This window comes from Crocodylus siamensis, chromosome 7 (assembly GCF_052110815.1).
Source record: "Crocodylus siamensis isolate JL-2025a chromosome 7, ASM5211081v1, whole genome shotgun sequence".
Lineage (NCBI taxonomy): Eukaryota > Metazoa > Chordata > Crocodylia > Crocodylidae > Crocodylus > Crocodylus siamensis.
Window position 1 is genome coordinate 93,357,812 of NC_143401.1, and position 19,879 is coordinate 93,377,690.

Sequence of the window (19,879 nt, forward strand, 5' to 3'; positions counted from 1 at the left end):
TGTTGTCTTATATTAGATCTGTAACGTACAGTGATTTCCTTTAAAGCCTTTTTTGCTGTTGTTGTATGAGATATAGCAAGTGTGGGGGGTGAGGGGAAGCAGCACTAACATTATACATTTTTCAACAGGAAACCCCCCCACACACACACTGGTACCATGCAACACTTCTTAAAAGTATTGCCAGTATAAATGTACAATTAACACCTCCTCAGTTAATTACCGCTTTGCAAACTAGCAGAAAGGAAAATGTGTGAGATGTTCAGAAGAGAAGATGTGCGACGTACACGAATGTTGTCTACAACTTCTGATTAGACTTTGGCATTGTTATTACATCTCTTGATTTTGCAGGGTTCAAGCTTTGGCCCCAGAGGAAATACAGTGGGGTTGCCCTACAGTAACATCCTTCTGTTTTTCTTTCCCCAGGATATGCACGTTATCAGCACAGACGAGAATCAGGTGTTTGCGGCCGTTCAAGAGTGGAACCAGAACGATACCTACAACCTTTATATATCTGATACCCGTGGGGTCTACTTTACATTGGCCTTGGAGAATGTCAAGAGTAGCCGAGGGCTGGAGGGTAATGTGATGATTGACCTCTATGAGGTATGTCACAAGTGCAAATGACTCATTGCATCCTGGGTGTTCATGGGATGCCAGGAAAATTGCCTTTGTGAGGAAAAAGTTTGGTCTCCCAGAACAAGTGTGAAAAGCTGAGCCATTGGGCATTGTCAGGCCATTTTTGTGCTTGAGCAGCCCCTTTTATCCAAGGATCTCAATGAATCTGGTTAAAAAAAAAAATTAAATCTAAATTTTGGACATTTGTGCAAGTTAGGTGCAGATTGAAAGGGCAAGAAGATTCACTGTTGAACTTCCATATGTGATCTGGAAGGTGAGTCCATGCCATGCTCACAGAAAGGAAGAATTTTAGCAGCCATGACTTCATGGGGGTGTGGGAAAATAATAGCTGCTGCTGCCAACTGGGCAGACTGGCACCCAGGAGCCAGTGCTGCTGCTCCAGGTTGCGCCAGGCACCAAGCTGCCCTGATGCATCATCTCTGGTTTAAAGATACCCCTTGCACCTTCATGATCCTTAGCTGCTCTGGGGATTGAGAGCCTGCCCAAGAGGTGCCATCTGTTTGAGCCACTGAGCTGTGTCAAATCACCATAGCTCTGCTGTGCCATGGCCTCACCCCTGAGATACCTCTCCAGCCCCCAGACTTTCCCTTTCTGTTCCAGATGGTGCAAAAATGTAATCAACTTCTAATGGGAAAGTCTTCAGCTGGAACTGGGCTTTTTAGGCCCCATAACACTGCCGTGGTCCTTTTACATGGCGTAAGTGGGCTGAATGACACCAAATGCTAACAAGTGTTTGTAAAAACAGTAACCTTGTCTCTGTTCTTCCTCTTTTACTCGTGCATATCAGCTCTGCAGGCTGGGTTGTCTCTGAACAAGCCAGCTTGGGATGTCCATGTGGAAAGCCTAAGTGGGTGTTGTACAAATGCAGATGAACTGTGGGAGAACAGACACGACTTCCTGATCATCCTGAGGTTTTTTTACTATTCATCTGTCTGCAGCTTTGGCAGCCCATGGAAAAGCTGTTGCCTCTTATTACTGTCAGTTCAAGGAGTGGTTTCGCTGCATTATGTAAAGGTGTCTTACATCTCACGGGAAAAGGAAAGCCTTTGTTTTATTAGGCTGACAGTTCGTTGCAAACTTGGAGTGAAATGGATGTGATCAGACTGGTGGCGTCGTATCTGCTGATTACCTAGAGAGAAAGGATATCGGCTGACACGGGCCCTGGCACCAGCCTTCTTTTCAATTTGAAGTTCTGGCTGGCAGGGAGTTGAAAGCCATCCAGCATGGATCTCCCAGTAGGACTGCTGCAGAGGATGAGTGCTTAGGGGGAAATGGAGATGAAGAAGAGAGAGGAAGAAAATGCAGAGATGAATTAAACAGAGGTAGAAATAATGCAAAGCCAGCACTTGTGTGGAGACAGCAGCGCTTAGGAAAGATGATGTACTTGCAGCGTGGGTCCTGGGGAGGAGGAGATGGTGTTTGGGTTGTCGTGCGGGCCGTGGAAGCTGGTCCGGTCTCAGCGAGGGGTGTGTGCCTAGGCCAGACCCACAGCCTAGATTAGTCTACTCCATCAGAGGAACCAGATTGGATCTTATGACATATTCAGGCTTCTGATATTAGACCCCCTCATGGCACCAATTCGACTACCCTGGAAGCTCATTGATTTCAGCGTGCATAGTTCAGGTCTTATCCATATAGGAGTTGGCCGGGGGCCTGCAGTGCCCACACAGTAGCATAGAAGGGCACAGATGCAATGCTCCTGTGTTTCACCCACAATTGTCCCTGGAGCCTGCAGAGGGTGCTCAGAGTGGCTAGAGGGAGTAAAGGCACAACAGGACAGGGGGCTAGCATGACACCTGCCTCCTCCCCAATCCCAGTCCATCAATGATGAACACCCGGGAACGACTGCAGAGTGGGGAGTGATTGGCACCACCAAGCAGGCCAGCATGGATTAATGCCTCCTACAGCCAGGGCGAGGCAGGGGCCAGTCGGTACCTTTCTGAGTTTGAATCTGGCTCCTACGCTACTCTGAGAGCACTGCCCTGCCCCATATTCAGGCTGGTTGGAGGGGGTTGAATCCAGCCCATGGAAAGTACCTGCTCACACTGATCATTACTGATCTGCTGAGTAGGTTAAGAAGAAACATTCTTTAACTGACCAGTAACAGTGGCCTGCTTTGGGTGGGTAGGGGTGGTATAGGGGAGCGGTAAAACTCCCAGTGTCCTGTATTGGGGTTGGGGTTGGGGCTGTGGGGAGGGAGGGTACTGCTGGTGTGTATGCAGTGTGTGTTAAGTATGTCTTCTGTGCCTCTGGTAGGAGATGGGGTCTTTTTCTCTTGTTTGTGGTTCTGATGGGAATGAGGTTTCTCTAATATAGGGAATTTAGTACTATATGGAGTCTGTACTCTATGCAGGGCTTGTAGATGGTCTGGGAGTGGGTGTTGTATTTGCCCTGTGCATGCAAGTTGTATGTTCACTTAGGATGTACAGATGTTCACATAGCATGTCTAGTTTTGGGGCCCCCACTATAGAAAGGTTGTGGACTGATTAGAGAGAGCCCAGAGGAGGGCAATGATAATGGTTCAAGAGCTGGGAGACATGACTTATAAGGAGAAGCTGAGGGAGCTGAGCTTATCTAGTCTGGAGAAGAGAAGATTGAGAGGGGATTTAATAGCAACCTTGAACTGGGGGGGGGGGGGCGGGGGGGCGTTGGAGGTTGGAAGAGGATGGAGCTGCATTGTTCTCAGTGGGGCAGATGACAGAACAAGGAGCAATGGGCTCAGGCTGCAGCAAGGGAAGTTGAGGTTAGGTATTAGGAAAAACTTTCTCACTAGGAGGGCAGTAAAACACTGGAACACATTACCCAGAGAGGTGGTGAACTCTCCATCCTTGGAGGTTTTTAAGACGTGGGTAGACAAAGCCTTAGCTGGGATGACCTAGTTGGGGCTGGTCCTGCTTTGAGCAGGGGGTTGGACTAGGTGTGACCCCCTGAGGTCCTGTCCTACCTGAACTTTTTATGATTCCATATGTGTCTGCAACTGTGCACTGCATGTGACATGCTTGTGAAATGTGTGTGTGCCTGCATGCACGTAGTATAATCTGTCTGTGATTTACACAGACTTTGCATGCCCTCTCCATATGTTTGTGGTTGTGGTTTCTGTGGAGATAGAGGGTAAGTGCAGAGCATGCTTCTTCTTGGCATATCTGTCGTTGCACTCAGGATTTGAGGGTTGTTCATGAATGAGTTGTAGAATCAGTGTGGATTGCGCACAAGTTTTGTGCAATATATCTGGAGTACCTATCTACACCGTCTATACATCTCCAGTGTACGTGGGCATGAAGTGAATGTCCAAGTATTGATCTCTGCTCAGGTGGTGCATATAGTGGGGATATATGCAGTGTGCCACTTATGTGTACGCCTTGTGAATTTGTACACAATGTGTGAATGTGTCCATGCGGGAGTGTATGTGTTCTGTGTGGGGGTCTTTTGCAGTACAAAGCTGTCCAAAGATGACAATATAACTTATATTTTGCTTACTCTGGAAAAGACTCTCAGGTCACGTCCAGATGAGCACACACGTGCAGTTTGTGGGGCCTCGAACCTCTTTGCAGCCCCACAAATGGCATGTGTTGCACATTAAACCGTGTATGACACTTGCAGTGTGGGGGCAATGTTTGCTGTTGGGATTTGCCAGTACCAAAATACAACAAAACAACAGGAAAAAAAGCAGCGCAAAACATGTGAAAATAGTGTGCACTGGAACAAATACAGACAGGGGAGCGGGCAACATGAGGAGACAGGGGGAGCACCAGCCCAGTGCTGCCTGCTCCCTTGTCTCAAGGCACCCCAGCCAGCCACTCAGCATGGGGGCTCCTCAGCAACTCTGTGCCCCAAACAGCTGCCCTCTCCAACAGCAGCACATGGAGCCCGGCCTGGAGCTAGAAGGAGCTGGGCACCGCTTGCAACAAAGGGCACGTGCAGGGGCGTGCGCTGCAACACAAATTTGTGTCACTACTATTTGTGCTACTGCAAGCACGCACCCTTGATCGTCTTGACACAGCCTGAGTCCAAACTCATGGCTGGAACCGAAAAGAAAAAATTCACAGGATTTCAGAACAAATTTATCACCGGACATATAAAAATACTGTTTCATCATTAATGGCCAGCATTTCTCGGGGACTGTAATGCAGCCCTTTTCAGACATCAATGGAAAAAAGGGACAAATGGAGCTATTGGCTTGAGCCTGGGTTACCTGAGCTCATGGTACATTTTCAGTCGCAGCTGTTTACACCGTATCATTGGGAGATGCAGCATCTGCTGCTCATTTTGGTGCCTTTCTGCCTCTTCAGGGAAACCCCAGATGATATTTTTGGAAAACAAGCAAGTCAGTTTTAAAGATCCCATTTAAAAAACAGGTGACGTTAGGGGTTTGTTTTAGCAAATACTAATTTTCTGGTTTGTCTGGCATCATTTTAAGAACCAAAGTGTGCTTACCTTGCCTATAGCACCAGTGCCTTAATAGTCATATCAAGAATGAGTAAAGATTTCCATATCTGGCCCTCCTTGAATACTTCCACTGAAGTACTACCCATTATGAGCAAAAGGATCAGAATCTAGACTTATATGAGGCCCCTCTTTTTTTTTTCACTTCATCAAGGAATATCTCGCCGTGCATGTTTTGCAAAACAAAGGTGTTTCCAGCTTGATCCCAACATTACTTTGAGTGTTCGTCCTCTTAATAATGCACGCGGCCCCGTTTCCCAACCGCCAGATGTGTTTGGTTATAGGCAGGTGGGAGTATGGCCCTGTGGGCAATATACAGGCATAAGAATAAAAGGCTTTGGTTCGTAATTCTGGTTTTGCTACTGACTTTCCATGGGATCTCAAGGAAGTGATGTTACCCCTTTGTGCCTTATTTTCTCCCTGCTCAAAATGTGTATCAAATCACCTATATGGTGGGAGTTATAAAGGTTTCTACAGCGCTGATTATGAAGCACTTTGAGAACCATGAATAAAAGTTGCTCAAGAAACACAGAATAGTCCACATTACTCTTTTCTATGCAAAACAGCACCTGCTGTAGTTTCTGGCAAACGGATGCTGTCTCATTCATCTCTCGAGGGGCTGTCTGGTTACAAAACAACGAGGTTGCCACCTACTACCATTGCTTATATCATTGCATGTTCTTATGCTCCTGCTAAAGCTTTCTCTCCTATCTATAACTTTCCCATCCATATTATTCCTCTATGTTATTTCATTATCGCTCCATAAATTTCTTTTGATACCCCTTGGTAATTTCTTGCCCTAGAGTTCTTTATGCTGATGTCTCAACCAAGTCCCTGTTGGGCTGGATAGGTAATTACATGCGTGCATAGAAAATCTGAGTCAACGTGACATATTTTTCAGCCATGTCAATTTTTCCTAGGTAGCAGGGATAAAGGGAATGTTCTTGGCTAACAAGAAGATTGACAACCAAGTGAAAACTTTCATCACCTACAACAAAGGGAGAGATTGGCATTTGCTACAGGCTCCCGACACTGATCTGAGAGGAAACCCTATTCACTGCCTCCTGGTAAGTTGATGTTTTAGAGTGAGGGGGAAATGGGGGGGAAAAATTCCTTTAAGTAATAATGTGATGATGCCGTCAGCTCTTAAAAATATATAGGGCATGGATGCATGAAGATACTGTGTGGCATGTAGGATGCTGGGATACAGTGCAACCATGTTTGGGCAGCCAGTGTTTTATGCCAACAGCCAGCTATTGTATGATGAGCGATCACTCGTGAACGAGTAAGGGTGTCTCCAAGGATCGTAATAGTGAGTCCACAGGTGGCTCAATTATATACGTACATACATATATACATACAGGCATACACACATATATATATGTATATACATATGTATATAAGGCTTCTGTCCCTGCTCGAAGTATGGGGTGAGTGAGAGATGCAGGGGGAGCATGAAGCTGGGAGGCAGGGAGTGAATGGGATGGGGATGGGTAATGAAATGGGAGCGGGGACCAGGTGGTGAAGTGAAGGAAGTCAGCCACTGAAGGATAAGATAAAAAGTTCTGAAGAAATGTCAACTCCTCTTTTTTAAATAAACTCCCCTTTCAACAATAATGTAAGGCAACCTAGGGTGACAGCTTTACTTCAGGCACCATTTGCTGCACGGACTGGAAATAACAGACTGGTTCCATTAGTGCAAGGGAAAAATGGGGCTGGGAAGGGAAAGGACTGGTATGAGATGATAGGGGCTTATCTCAGTCGAATGATAGGGGGCTATTTTTTCAATCGAAGTTGAAAGAGGAGTACATTTTTTTTAAAGCCCCATGTTTTTATGAAGTGGGACTTGGGATTGGGATGTGGGGGGTGCTGGCCATGCCTCCTGGGGTGGCTGGGAGTGGTGAGGGAAGGTGTTTCTTGGGGAGTTATTGCCCCTGCCCCAGGAAGGAAGCCCCAGCTCATGGGGATCCAGTCTGGCCTCCTACCATGTTCCTTCCCAAAGCCCCTTAGCCACCACTTCTGGCCCCATCTCTGCCCTGCAGCTTGCCTAGCTGGCATATTCTCTATGGGCTGTTTGCGTGGGGTTGATTCCCAGGGGTGGGAAGGGGAGTTGGCTTGATGCCCAAACTGCCCCTTGGGCACTAGACTTCAGGGGGTAGGAAGTCCACGCAGAACAGGAGGGTGAGGGAGGGGACACAGTTTCCTGGCATGGTGGAGGACCTTAACTTGGGCAGCTCATTGGTGGGGACTGGCTGTGCATTAATGGAGCACAAGTTGGATCAGAGATAAACCTGCCCTGGAGTGGCACGACGTTAAGCCACCTAAAGTGTGCTTAAAACTAGTTTCAGGTGTTCATGCATGGACAGTCCAGGGGTTAAGAGTTCCCAGAGCTGCCTAAAATTAATGTGTAACTAGGCCCTATGTCTCTGATATCTTAGCGCCTTATTACTTGGTAATTTTGGGCGGCTTGTGGAGGATTGTAGGGACAGAGTGAGGGTGTGTGGGGTGAGGGAGGGTGGGGTGTGTGGAGACCTCTCGCACACTGCCCCCATGGTTCACAGCCCCTGCCACCAGTGGTGGCTGCCCTCAGGGCCCGTGCAAGCACCAGCACCAGCACCAGCACCAGCACCAGCATCCCATGACTCATGTCTCCAGCCAGTGCTGTGTGGCCGATAAAGACAGGCAGCGGGGCTGCACTTTTCACCCTTGCACCAGGCTCCGCGCAGTCCACATGCAGCTCCACGTCGCCGAAGGAAAGCAGTGCAGGCCGGAGCTGGCTGCCGTCCCTGCCCCCTGCTTCCCATAACCTGCCCCTGTGCTGCAAACGAGCAGTGTCATGCATGGTTTAATATGCAACATGTGCCATTGGTGGGGCCGCAAAGAGGTTGGAGGCAGGGGGCAGGAAGGCAGCGGCCCTGTAAAAGGGCGCTGCACAGAGCTTGGTGGGAGAGCGGTGGCCAGTGGGGCTGTGCTCCTCAGTCCCGCCAGAGCAGTGCCTAGGCCTGCACGGACTACAAGCGCCCCAAGGGCTGCAGCTGCTGCTGGCAGCAGGGGCTGTGCGCCACGTGTGGGGAGAGTGTGTGCCTCCCATCCCACACACTGCCCACCCAAGCTTCACACTCCTGCTGCCCCATGGACACAGGCCCTGTGCGCCCACCCAGCTGCAGCGCTCCTCCACACCTGCCCTCTCCCTGCCCAGTGCCTGGAGCAAGCCGGAGGCTGGGGAAGGCATGCAGGTTCCTGGGGTGGCAGCAGCATCAGCCCCGCCTGGAAGGGAAGGGAGGTGGATTTGCACCGCCGCCACGGAGGGAGGGACTGGGCCCCAGGCATGTGCTCAGTTTGCTTATGCATGAATTTGCCCCCGCCACCTGCTCAGGTGCGATGCAGTCTAGAAACGTTCCCTGACGAAGGGTGCGACAGCTCCAAGCTGGCACTCACACCGATCACAGCGGCTCACGGCAAGAGGTGCAACACGGCCCTAAGCTGGAAACGGTAGCTGAATCTGGGCATGGCGTATTTCAAGAGTCTGCACGCTAGGTGGGGAGAGCGAGCTATTTCCAGATGTAAGCCGGGCACTGGTGGAGCCTTCAGGAAGACGCCTCTCCACTCTTGAAATGTAGCCATGACTACAAAGACTCCCATATTAAAAAGGAGAAGGAGGGGGATTTGCACTGCGTGTTTTAGATGGCGTAAGTTTGTGTGTGGGTCAAGGCATTAGCATTACAGTCGAAAACCACTGCAATATGTGGAATTGCATAAATAATTAGATGTAAAAATAACACCCAATTTGCATAGGACTCGCAGCAAATCGACTGGAATTGGGCACCTCTTTCAAAACAGCTATAATAGACCCGCCCTTGTTGTGTGGCTTGGCTTTTATAATGTGGTATGAGCAGGGAGGTGGCCATCTGAACACCTCAACAGGTAGGGTTATCGGTATGAATTGTACCATGAGTGCGTTCGCATGCTTGGGGAGGTAGGATGCACCATAATGGCTTGTCTCTATGTTAAAATCACCATTTAACTCTCTGTATGTGCACTAGCCTCTGGCAGTAATTTGGGGTAAGGGGCATCCTTTCCTGGGTGTATGCACAGCACTTAGCACTGTGAGTCTCTCATTCGTGACTCGCCTCCCGAAGTACAATTGAGATAACCCCCTATCATTTCATACCAGTCCTTTCCCTTCCCAGCCCTGCCCCATTTTTCCCCTGCACTAATGGAGTCGGTCTGTTATTCCAGTCCGTGCAGCAAATGGTGCCCGAAGTAAAGCTTTCACTCTAGGTTGCCTCAACTTACATTATTGTTGAAAAGCAACAGCCTCGCTCCAACCCTGCTATGCCATGGGGCTGGGATTTGGAGCAGCTAGGCCTGCTCTAAGATCCACTGAAGTCCATGTGAGTTTGTCCATTGATTTCAGCGCAGTTTGGCTCAGGCCCTCGATGCAGTGAGTATTTGTGATTTAAGGTCTCTAGTGTTGGGGAATGGGTAGGAACTTCGTCAGCTACTCCCCATGCTAGAGCCTTGGCCAGCGGAAGGGGAGGGCAGATGGGACTTTTTTGTTTCCCCCTGTTTTCTATTCTCTGCTGCTTAGGAGAGGGGAGCAGTTTGCAGGATGCCTGATGCATGGTTTGCAGGAAGCCTTAAAGAGCCTTCACGTTTTGAATGGAAGAGAAAGAGAACAGGGGCCCATAGAAACGTGCGGGTTCCTGATCAGAGGGGACCCTACACGTTGGCAGAGAAGGAACCAGCAGAAACCTGAAATAAACTGTTTTACTAGGGGAGAGCCCCCCCCCCCCCCAACACACAATCTTTTTAATCTCTCTCTGCTCTTCCTTAAAGAGCTAGCCACCCGCTTGCTTTATGTCGCTTGCATAAAAGTCAGCGCCTTTTAGCACGTGGGAGGGGGTCCTGCTTAGGAAACGCACGGGAGAGAGAGAGATGCTTTGAATCCTACAAGAGAGATTCAAGACGTTAAAAATGTGCTTTGAGTTGTGGAGCTAATGGCAGTGAGGGAGATAAAGGCAGATTCTGCCATGTGAGCACTCGCAAAATGACAGAATCACAGAAAGCAGAACACAGAGATCAGAGAACAGATATTTTTTTTTCCAAGCAAAGGCACTGAAAATGTGGCAATGGCCTGGTAAAAAGTCAGGGAACCATAGGGACCATCTGTTCAGAAAGAGCAGAGAAATAGGGGCTGGGATGGATTAGAACTGTGTAAATGATGGTGATTTTTGTTTCTGGCTGACCAAAATTGAAGCTACTTACATTAAATTTTGGTCAGCCAGAAACAAAAGAGTGTGTGTGTGTGTGTGTAGAGACTATATAGTTGAAAGAGTTTTATATCATATATATATGATATAACACATATATATCATATAGATATGTGTGTGTATATATATATATATTCATTTAGTTGTTTAATATTTTACCTATATATAAATAAAAGATATAAACCTCTTTCAGCTATACATTCTATTCTGTCTAGATGCATATAAATCTGTGTGTGTGTACACACACACACATATATATACACATATACATATACGTGTATGTGTTTTTGTGTGTGTATGTGTGTACATATAATACATATACATACACATATAATATATATGTGTCTATAATATTTGGGCAGCTGAAAGTTGAACTGATGCATTTTGAAAATATTGAAATGCAACGTTTCACCTCTAAACCAGTATTTTCTGCTTTTTTGACCAAAACGGTTCTCTAAATTTGCAAGTATTTTTGGGCACGCTGAAACCACAATTTTTGGTAAATGCACTGGCTTTTTTTCATACGTGTTGGCCTCTGGCTGCACGACCCCTCCATCCAGGAAGAGCACAGACCACCTGCAGACGCTTCCCCAGCAGGACGGCATAATATCCCAAACTCATTAATGGTCCTAGCTACACTAAACAGAGTCAGCTCCTGGAATCACTGGCCATCCCATGATACACACTCCCTAGGATTGCCCCTGTCAGCATAACTAAGTGCATACCTAATGGCCCATTGCAAATATAACTACATTCCCATCATTGCACTGTAATTGATGCTAATACTTTAATGTTGCTGGCTATAGGTCTCTAATATCTTGCCATAGCTTGTAGCATGGTAGCCATGCTTTTTCTATGAAATCAAAAATCCTTTTTTTTATTATTGATAATAGAATTAGCAGCCATCACTCATGCCTGTGATCACTCTGAAAGCGAATGCAACTACATGGTAATCCAGAGGATGGAAAGTTATAACTGAAACAAGTGGCCCCTCTGTTGCCAGTCAATAAGATGAGGGAGTAATCTCACTGAAGTGCACGTAGGGTCAAATATAAACTTCTCTCCACTAACAATTAAACACCGAGGATTTTTCAAGGCAACTGGAACAACATCTCGGAGCCTTCCTTCGGAGATTGTTCTGATTCAGTCAAGGAAAAGCAGAACAGAGTGGGTAGGAAACATAAGTGAAATGGCACTTCAGACCGAGGGTTTATTGTTCTCATTTGTGCCTGCTGGTTCTCAAAGTTAAATACCCTTTGCATTCATAATATACCTGCAGGAGTACAATGTAGGCGATGCATTTTAAATACAGGCCGTGTGTCGCCTAATGGCTGAACAGCAGTACAATGCCATTCATGCAGCGGCCTGGGAAGCTGATCTTTTAAGCCTAGTTTTGCAAGATAATGATACCCTTATTGGAAGGTTAATTAATTAGAACTGACTTCAAGGATGGTCTTGTGGTTAAAAGGCTGGGCAAGAGCGCAGGAGACCTGTATTTAGTTACTATGACTTTGGGCAAGTCATTTATTTTTCCTTGCAAGCCCTTTCCCTGCATGTGCAGTGGGAATAAGAACATTTCTTTTCACCTCTTCCCTGTTTCTCTTGTGTCTTTAAGTTGTAAACATCCTAGGTCATGACAAGGTTTTTCACTATACCTCGAGCCGCCAGCGGGGAATTGCGTCCTATTGCATGGGAATAGGGTCCTGTTGAGTGAGGCAGTGGGAAATGCAGGCCGAAAAGTGGGTCCTTGATCTATCCTACCTTGCATAAAACAAAAGACATGTAGCTACACAAAAGAGTGAGCATAAATGAGACACTCCTGGTCAGTGTAGTGGGCAGCGGTCTCAAAACAGCAGTGTCAGGCTTGTTCTCGTGTGATTTGTAGGCATCACAACTAAAGGGATGTCTAAGGAGGGATGTGAAGGGGGACACTGCCTTTGCAGGTTTTATATGTATTTTTTTATGGAAAATTTTTCGTGTCCCAAGCCTAATCCATGAGTCGTTCAAGAACCACAAGTGGCCCTACAAAAGGCAAGCATCCTTCACCCCCACCTGGGGCTTCAGATGTTTCCAAATCATTAGGCTTTGCAGGTACCTGTGGAAAGCTTCTGCCCCCCAGGAGGAGCAGAAAAGGGTGACCTGGCTGAAGGGACAGTCCAGGAAAATAGCCTTTTTTTCAGGGTAAGAAAGGCAACGCCACACTCATCAATACTAGCAAGGAGAATGCTGTTGCATGTAAGATGACGAGAACCTAGAGGCAAATTTTAGCTGTATGAATGGAGAGAAAAGGCCAGGCTTTGAGTGCTGCCAAAATCCTGACTGGGGCTGCTAGACCTTGCTGCATTACAACAATAAATTACCATGCCTTTGATAGGTAGCATGCAAAACTCTAAGCCTAATCCTCCCCACTAGATCTTAATGCTTGTCTAATGTACTCTGTTGCTATCTAAACCTATACAATGTGCTCCCATTAAATGGTATAAATACAAGACAAAAGCAGATCTCAAGCAGCAGAATCTGAAAGGATTTAAGTCTAAAAGGAGAGTTAATCTCCTCTGGCATGGGGAATTGGGTGAGTTATTTCTGTGAGCCAGTGTTTTAAAAAAGCCAGAGGGTAAGTTTGATTATGGTGGTTTTAAAAATGTGTCTCTTTTATTTAGTCCTTCAGAAGGTATAACAACTTTAAAAGGCAGATTTCCTTTGCTCTTCATGCCTTCTGTGTGCACATCAGCCAGATGTGGCTTCTTCCCTTGCATCTTCCTTTGCATTGTTATGGAGTCTGACCCTCCCGCAGCCCGCTGCAGGTTTGGTGTGTAGCACATCGCACCTGTCCAGCGACATCCCCATCTGCTTCAACCTTCGTGCCGCACCGGTGAGAGTTCACCTCCCTCCTCCCCATGCTGGCATCCCCATAGCTCCACGGTACAAAAATAGTTGAGGGATCTGGGTAGCAGCCTGATGTTTAATGCTCAGCATCTCCAGATACAAAGTCAGTGAACGCAAGCATCTCAATATTTGGAACCAAGAGTTCTAGGTTTTTGTATGTCTTCAGCATCTCAATATGGCACTAATGCCCCATAATGCCCAACAGATTTGGACAATGCTGTTGTAAAGCAGCAAAAATCCTCTCTGCCCCCTTTTTGCAGGGGTTCTGCTTGCAGAGATTGGTGGGAGTCATCTGGGGGAGAGTCGTGTTTTAAATAATTGAGTGCAAGTACTGTCCACAGCCAGGGTGCAGAGACTGTTGGGGTCCAGCCGTCCTGAATGAAGCAGGAGATGCTGCAATGCTTGCATGAAGCTGTCAGCATTTGGAAGTAACATGCTGTCGAGGAGCATTGTGGATATTTCTCACAATCATATGGCTGGAAAAGACTATGGGGAGATCATCTGATAACCCCCCCTGCTCCGGTCAGGAATATTTCTATCTACTCCATTTCAAACTAATGTACTTGAAAACTTTCATTGATGGAGCCCCAAAACCTTTTCAGGGAATTGGTCCCAGCACTTAACCACTGTCCTTGGTAAAAAGTTCTTGCTTTATCCAACCTAAATCTCCCGTGTTGCAATTGAATGCGGTTACTTCTCTTCTGCTGCCTGTGGACACAGACAACTGATACCCATCCTTTCAATAACAGCCCTTTCTGGAGTTGAAGACTGCTATCAAATCGCTCCCCTGCCCCAGTCTTCTCTCCTCCAGACCAAGTCATCCCAGTTCGTCCAGCCTTTTCCTGTATGCCCTATTTCTAGCGCTCTAATCATTTTTGCCCCCCTCTCCCTCACAACCCTCAAACTCCTTGCAGTTTGTCCGCATCGTTCTTGAAGACTTTTATCTGGTAAGTCTCAACATTTGAAGAGTGTTACCTGGAGGGAGGTCTCTTCCATGTCTAAATTCTACGCGTTTCTTTGGGAATCAGGGTCCTGTCCGTGGCTAATGCTGTGTATCCTTCGTTCTCACTTGTGCTCTGTGTTTTTTCTCTAGTTTTTCACAGACCAGAAATTTTCTTTCTATGAGGTCTGTAGCGTTACTCTTGCACAAATATGCAGAGGAGTGCTTAGAAATAGCGGGTCACTCCAGCCCCCAACTCTAGCACTTGGTTCATGTGCTCTCATCTTTGTAGGTTTTGGGGTGTGCTAGGTGCTTTGCAAACAGAGAAGATGCTGAGTCTGCCCCTGGATGGTTTTCTCCCACCTCACGCCCTCATCCCTTCTTCCACGTGGCCTTATACAGGGAAACTCCCTGCATTTGAGTCACTAGGCTCCCCCGTCACCCCTGTTTGAAACCACCTACAGACTTTCCATCTTACCATTATTCTCTTCATCTGGCTCTCCTTACTCAGCAGGGGTTGTCAGCTGATTGTCAGGGGTTTGCTAAATGCTTCTGCTTTTTGCCTCTATGAATGTGCATTATCTTGAATGGGTTTTAGATAGAGTCCTGGTGACTCCAGTTGGTCGGGGTAGGAGGGAAGAGTCCTGAGTGCGAATCCCATTTCAGGATCGGCCTGTTAGGTGCGTGTTTTCCTTGGGCAAGATGCGAGTTCTTCACCCTGTCCAAAAATAACAGCAATAGATAACGCCAGCCTTCGAATGCATGATGCAGAGATTCAGTACTTTTATCTTGTGCTTTTGCCCTTGCTGAGTACCTTGTTGCTGCAGCAGGGAAGAGATCTGCAGAATTAAACAGAATCGAGAGGGCGGGAGGAAGAGTCATGAGAGAGTCTGGGATTTGCCCTTTCCTTAGGCTCTTGCTGCCAGTGCTGCCTCATGAATATCCCCTGAAACACAGCATTGAACTCTGGCACATTTGTGTTTACAGACTAGCTCATGTGTGTCCCAGGTCTTCAATACGGTTCAGGCTTCCCCCCCCGGCTCTCCTTATGTTAATATAGGCCTTTTAGAGCCTTTTGGAAAGGCTTAAGAGAAAGCCAGGGGAAAGCAAAACGTCAAGGGGGCTTTCAGAGGCTATTGCTGATTGCATCTATAGATGAATGAAAGTATAACAGACATGGCATATCTACTTACTACCTGCCTACCTCAGGGCTTCATACTGTGAACCATCTGTGTAAGACTGGACGCCTTCCATGTAAAATCAGTAGCAATAGCCATGGCTTTAGTGGGCATCTATGCACATTTGTGGCTCAGTACTCAGGTAGCTTGTTTAAAATGACAGACGCCCTTATCTAAAGCATGTTGTTTTAAGGGCCTGATTTTTAAATCACACGCTGACTCTTACTGTTTTGATACTGTTTCCTGTTCGGTTATTTCATCATTATTCTACCTGTCTGCTTCCTGGATCCAGCACCGCCCGGGCTTTTAAAGGCAGAGCCAAATCTGGGCACATTGTGCTAAGTGCTTGAGGGGCGCATAGGCCCCTTAAAACCACTTAGGTACACAACACATGAGAGTAAGTGATCCCAGTCTGGGGGCAAAAGGGAGGTAGTGAGGATTTCCACTGCTTGAGAATAGTATTGTCCGGATCTGTTCGGCATTGTGGGGCATTAGTGCCATATTGAGATGCTTGTATTCACTGACTTCATTTTTTGGAGATGCTGAACATTAAAAATCAGGCTGCAACCCAGATCCCTCAACTGTTTTTGTACCGTGGAGCTATGCTGCTTTACAGCAACGAAGCCTATGGCCCAATTATTTTTTCCATGAAGACACAGCCCATTATGGGGACCGTGTATTGATCCTGCTGGCTAAGAGCTATCCCAGGTATGGACACCAACTCTGCTTCTGCCTTGCTACAGGGAATGGTATTGCAATGTGGCCCATACCAGTTGGTTGTCACACATCCACCATGGCACATGCATTCAGCAGTCCTGTTTGCTTGCCTGGAAATTAGCCTGACTCACAGATTCACAGAAATTTAGGGCTGGAAGGGACCTCATGAGGTCATCGGCTCCATCATGCATTAGGATGATCTCTGGGCTCCTCGGTGCTACTGTACAGCTGGCCTACAGCCAGGAAGGAAACATGTCGACTTCTTCGGCTTGCCCGGAGCATTCAAATAGGGACACATGTTAGAAATGTTAGTGAGCTGGGTGCCTATTCCTATACCTTCACTGGAAATTAAGACAATTCAGGGATCACTCAGCAACTGTCCTGTTCAGGGGTAGCAAGATATATTATCCACGTTGAGTCAGACTCTCGCTATCTCTGCAGAGATACTTAATCTGCCTTTCTGCTAAATTTTGCTCACACCCATTGCTTTGATGTAAAAAGGACCCACAGAGGAGTGGACTCCCTTTGTGATGTGCCTATCACTCTCTTTTGCCATTCTCTACAGCCCTATTGTTCTCTACATCTTCATCTGAAAGTTTCGGAGAATCCCTACACCTCTGGGAACATCGCCAGCCGAGATACTGCCCCTAGCATTATCGTGGCTTCAGGTAGGAAAAGTTCTGTTTCCATGCCGGTACTGCACTAATGCATGAACATCATATTCTACCTATTGCATTTCCATTGCACATATAAATAGAAAGATTTGGACTTGATCCTTTAATTACGTTCCCCCGTGACCTGACAGCTGCCCAAGACAGAACAGAGATTTAAAAAAAAAACCACAACCCTGCCAAAAACCCACATTTACCACACGGAGTTAGCTAATTTTCCCATGTCTGAAAATGCTGAATCACTGAACAGCGTTCTCCTTACAGGTAACATAGGCACTGAATTGTCAGACAATGACATCAGCATGTTTGTTTCGTCCGATGCTGGGAACACCTGGAGACAGGTAAATAAGATGGAAATCCCAGTCTTCAATGGTAAACATAAGGAAGATGTGTTGAGAAGGTGATCTGTTGCTTTTTCTGGTTGAGAAATTGCTACTAAGGCTAGCTGGGGGAGGAGGGCTGGGTCTGCACTGATTTGTTTCCAATTCTTGTTGAAAACTGACTCCCAAAAGGAGTAGCCACTTGATTTCCATTGACAAAGTTTAGTTTGAGCCCAGGTTTTAATATACCAGAGTTTGGGGATGTTTTGGGGGTGAGATGTACTGATCAAGGCACTAGCGTATGACTTAGGAGAGCCGTTACAAGACCCTGCTTGACACAGGCATCCTTGTCACCATGAGCAAGTCAATCTGCACCTATCCTTTTATTGAAGAGAAAAGGAGCCCCGCAGGAGCTAAGATAAATGCATTACAGATTGTGAGATGCTCATCTCCTATAATAGGCATCATATGCGTATTATGGATAGATTTTGCATCCAAATCTAATGATTTGGACTTGTGTCCAGGTCCCTACCAACCTACAGCTTGACAACAGCTGCTTTGGATGGATTTGGATGGGTTGCACATGTCCTTTGTTGCAATTAAAAAAACTGCCTGTGTCAATTTAGTATAAGTGAATACATTCAGTGATTAGAATTGGAGAATGTAAATTTTTATGTGGTCTATCTTAGCCACCGCCTGACGGGTCTGTGCTAGGGAAGTTCGCTACCGAATATTCCCAGATCTCAGCCACTTTCATGTTTTGCCTTTGAAGGTTACCCAATCCTCGTACTGATGCCACATTTAGACTGTCCCTGCTAATTTGCTCACATTACTCTTTATTTCATGTAAGCATGTTAAGGATACAAGCATTGCCACAGAGCTCCAGGCCTTTGTTTATGCCCATGTTCTTCTGAAGAATCTGGTCTTAGCTAGTAAGTTAGGATAGTACCCTAGCTTAAACAACAGGGAAACTTTTTCCAAGACTTTGTCACCTAGTGCTTGGTTTGTGCCCTCAAAAAAGATGAGCCTTCATGCTCTAGATTCTGTTTCAAGCCTACTGAAATCAGCACGAGTCTTTCTAATTCACCTCTGTTATGATCGGCCTCATGTGTTACACTGGGTACGTTTACATGTTCATTAATACACTGTAGTTACAACGCATTAAGTTCAGTACTTGGATAACCAAGTACTAAATCAATGTGCAGTATCTTGCACTTCTGCACGGTAGCACTGGCGCACGGGTCTTTTTGGATGCTAACTGTGCTATAGCCTAATACTACTGTGCCATGTACTCTACAGTGTAGCGTACACACATAGGTTTTGTCCAGCATACTACTGCACAGTGTTATTAAGCTACGGTGCGCTTAGCGTCTCATGTAAACACACCCACAGTGTCATGGTTTCGCTCTGATTGGATGAGCCTGATTCTCACAAAGGTCATATCCCCAGAACCAGATCCTGTAGTGCCACTGAAGTGAGGGGGAACTTTGTTGCTAACTTTACCCAGTATACCTGTAGATCAGCCCTTAAAATCTACTTTCCCAAAGTGGTCAAGCAAGGGAGCTTAAAACGTGCATGAGAGCTGCTTACAAAACGCAGCTCGAAGTGTTTACAGAAGGCCGTAACAAATGTAACGTGAGCAAAGAGAGTCTTTTGAAATAGTTGAACAAATATTCAGGGACATTAATTTTTTACTGTGTTTGTCCAGCTCTTGGCCTTCTTTCTCAACCGTTCCATGCGGCCTTTGTGAGATTTTGCAGAGTGAGGGTTTCTGTTAAAAAAGCAAAGATCCTGGATGCGGAAAATGGGTGATCCTTTTAGAGGGTCTTATTGGAAACCCATTGTCCTTGACACCTGCCAGGGCAAAAGTGTCTTTGCCAAAGGAGTGGTAAGACATTGGCCTTAAGCAATCATAACTGTGTCAGTAATAGGATATTTCCCCCATGGTTGTGTAGGTTAATCAACGTATCCCCATCTGCTGTAACCCAGATTAAAAAAGCTGTGATCTTTCCTTAATGTGAAGGATAATGCACCTAGGCATTTTTTTCTCTTTCAGATCTTTGAAGAGGAGCACAGTGTTTTGTACTTGGATCAAGGTGGAGTCTTGGTCGCTATGAAACACACATCTCTGCCTATCAGACATCTGTGGTAATTATTGTGACTGCACTGATCACGTTAGTCATGGAGCCCTTCATTACAGATTATATGCCGCCGGGTGGTTAGATCATGACTACATTTTTTAGCTAATTGCCAGAATTTGTCCATTAAGCAATTTATATGCATTCATGCTGATAAGCGAAAGCAGCGCTAGCAGTTTTGCAAATAAAAAGTCCAAGCAGTGAATCAGTATAGATGTTTTGGACCCAGTTCTCAGTTATGGTAAATCAGCAAGGCTCCATTAAAATAAATGGAACTACTTTGTATTTCCCCACGTGAAGAATTAAGCCCCTAGAGTCGGCATCTGAGTTTAAATTGGAGGCTGGAATATGATCTTTGTCTTAATGGACTCCAGAAGAGTGCGCATGCTTGTGTGCGCGTGTGCCTTGATTTTATGGAGCTTCCTGCAGTCCACAAACTCTGACCCTTTTAAAGTGTCTCAGGTCAGCCACCCCAAAATGGAAGTGATAAAAATCATTAGTTACATTTTTAAAAGCCTGGCCAGAGAGCACATCACGCTCTGAAAGAATCACTCTTAGTTTTGACCACTTAAGCATTGGCCACCCTTATCAGGATCATGCCAGGGTGGCATAATCAAAGCTTTGATTTATGAGGCACAAGAATGAGTTGTTCTTTCATTTATGCTGCCTCCAAACAA

General features: G+C 46.3%; 1 protein-coding gene across 3 annotated transcripts in view; it reads left to right on the forward strand.

Annotated features, from left to right (window-relative positions):
- SORCS1 (sortilin related VPS10 domain containing receptor 1) overlaps window positions 1-19,879 on the forward strand; it is a 427,318-nt gene that overhangs the window by 334,599 nt on the left and 72,840 nt on the right. For all 3 annotated transcript variants that reach the window (XM_090056794.1, XM_090056795.1, XM_090056793.1), the window contains exons 9-13: window positions 424-603; window positions 6,000-6,146; window positions 16,639-16,741; window positions 17,009-17,085; window positions 19,121-19,212. In XM_090056794.1, coding sequence (XP_089912920.1) covers window positions 424-603; window positions 6,000-6,146; window positions 16,639-16,741; window positions 17,009-17,085; window positions 19,121-19,212 — 599 coding nt within the window. The remainder of the gene's footprint in view (window positions 1-423; window positions 604-5,999; window positions 6,147-16,638; window positions 16,742-17,008; window positions 17,086-19,120; window positions 19,213-19,879) is intronic.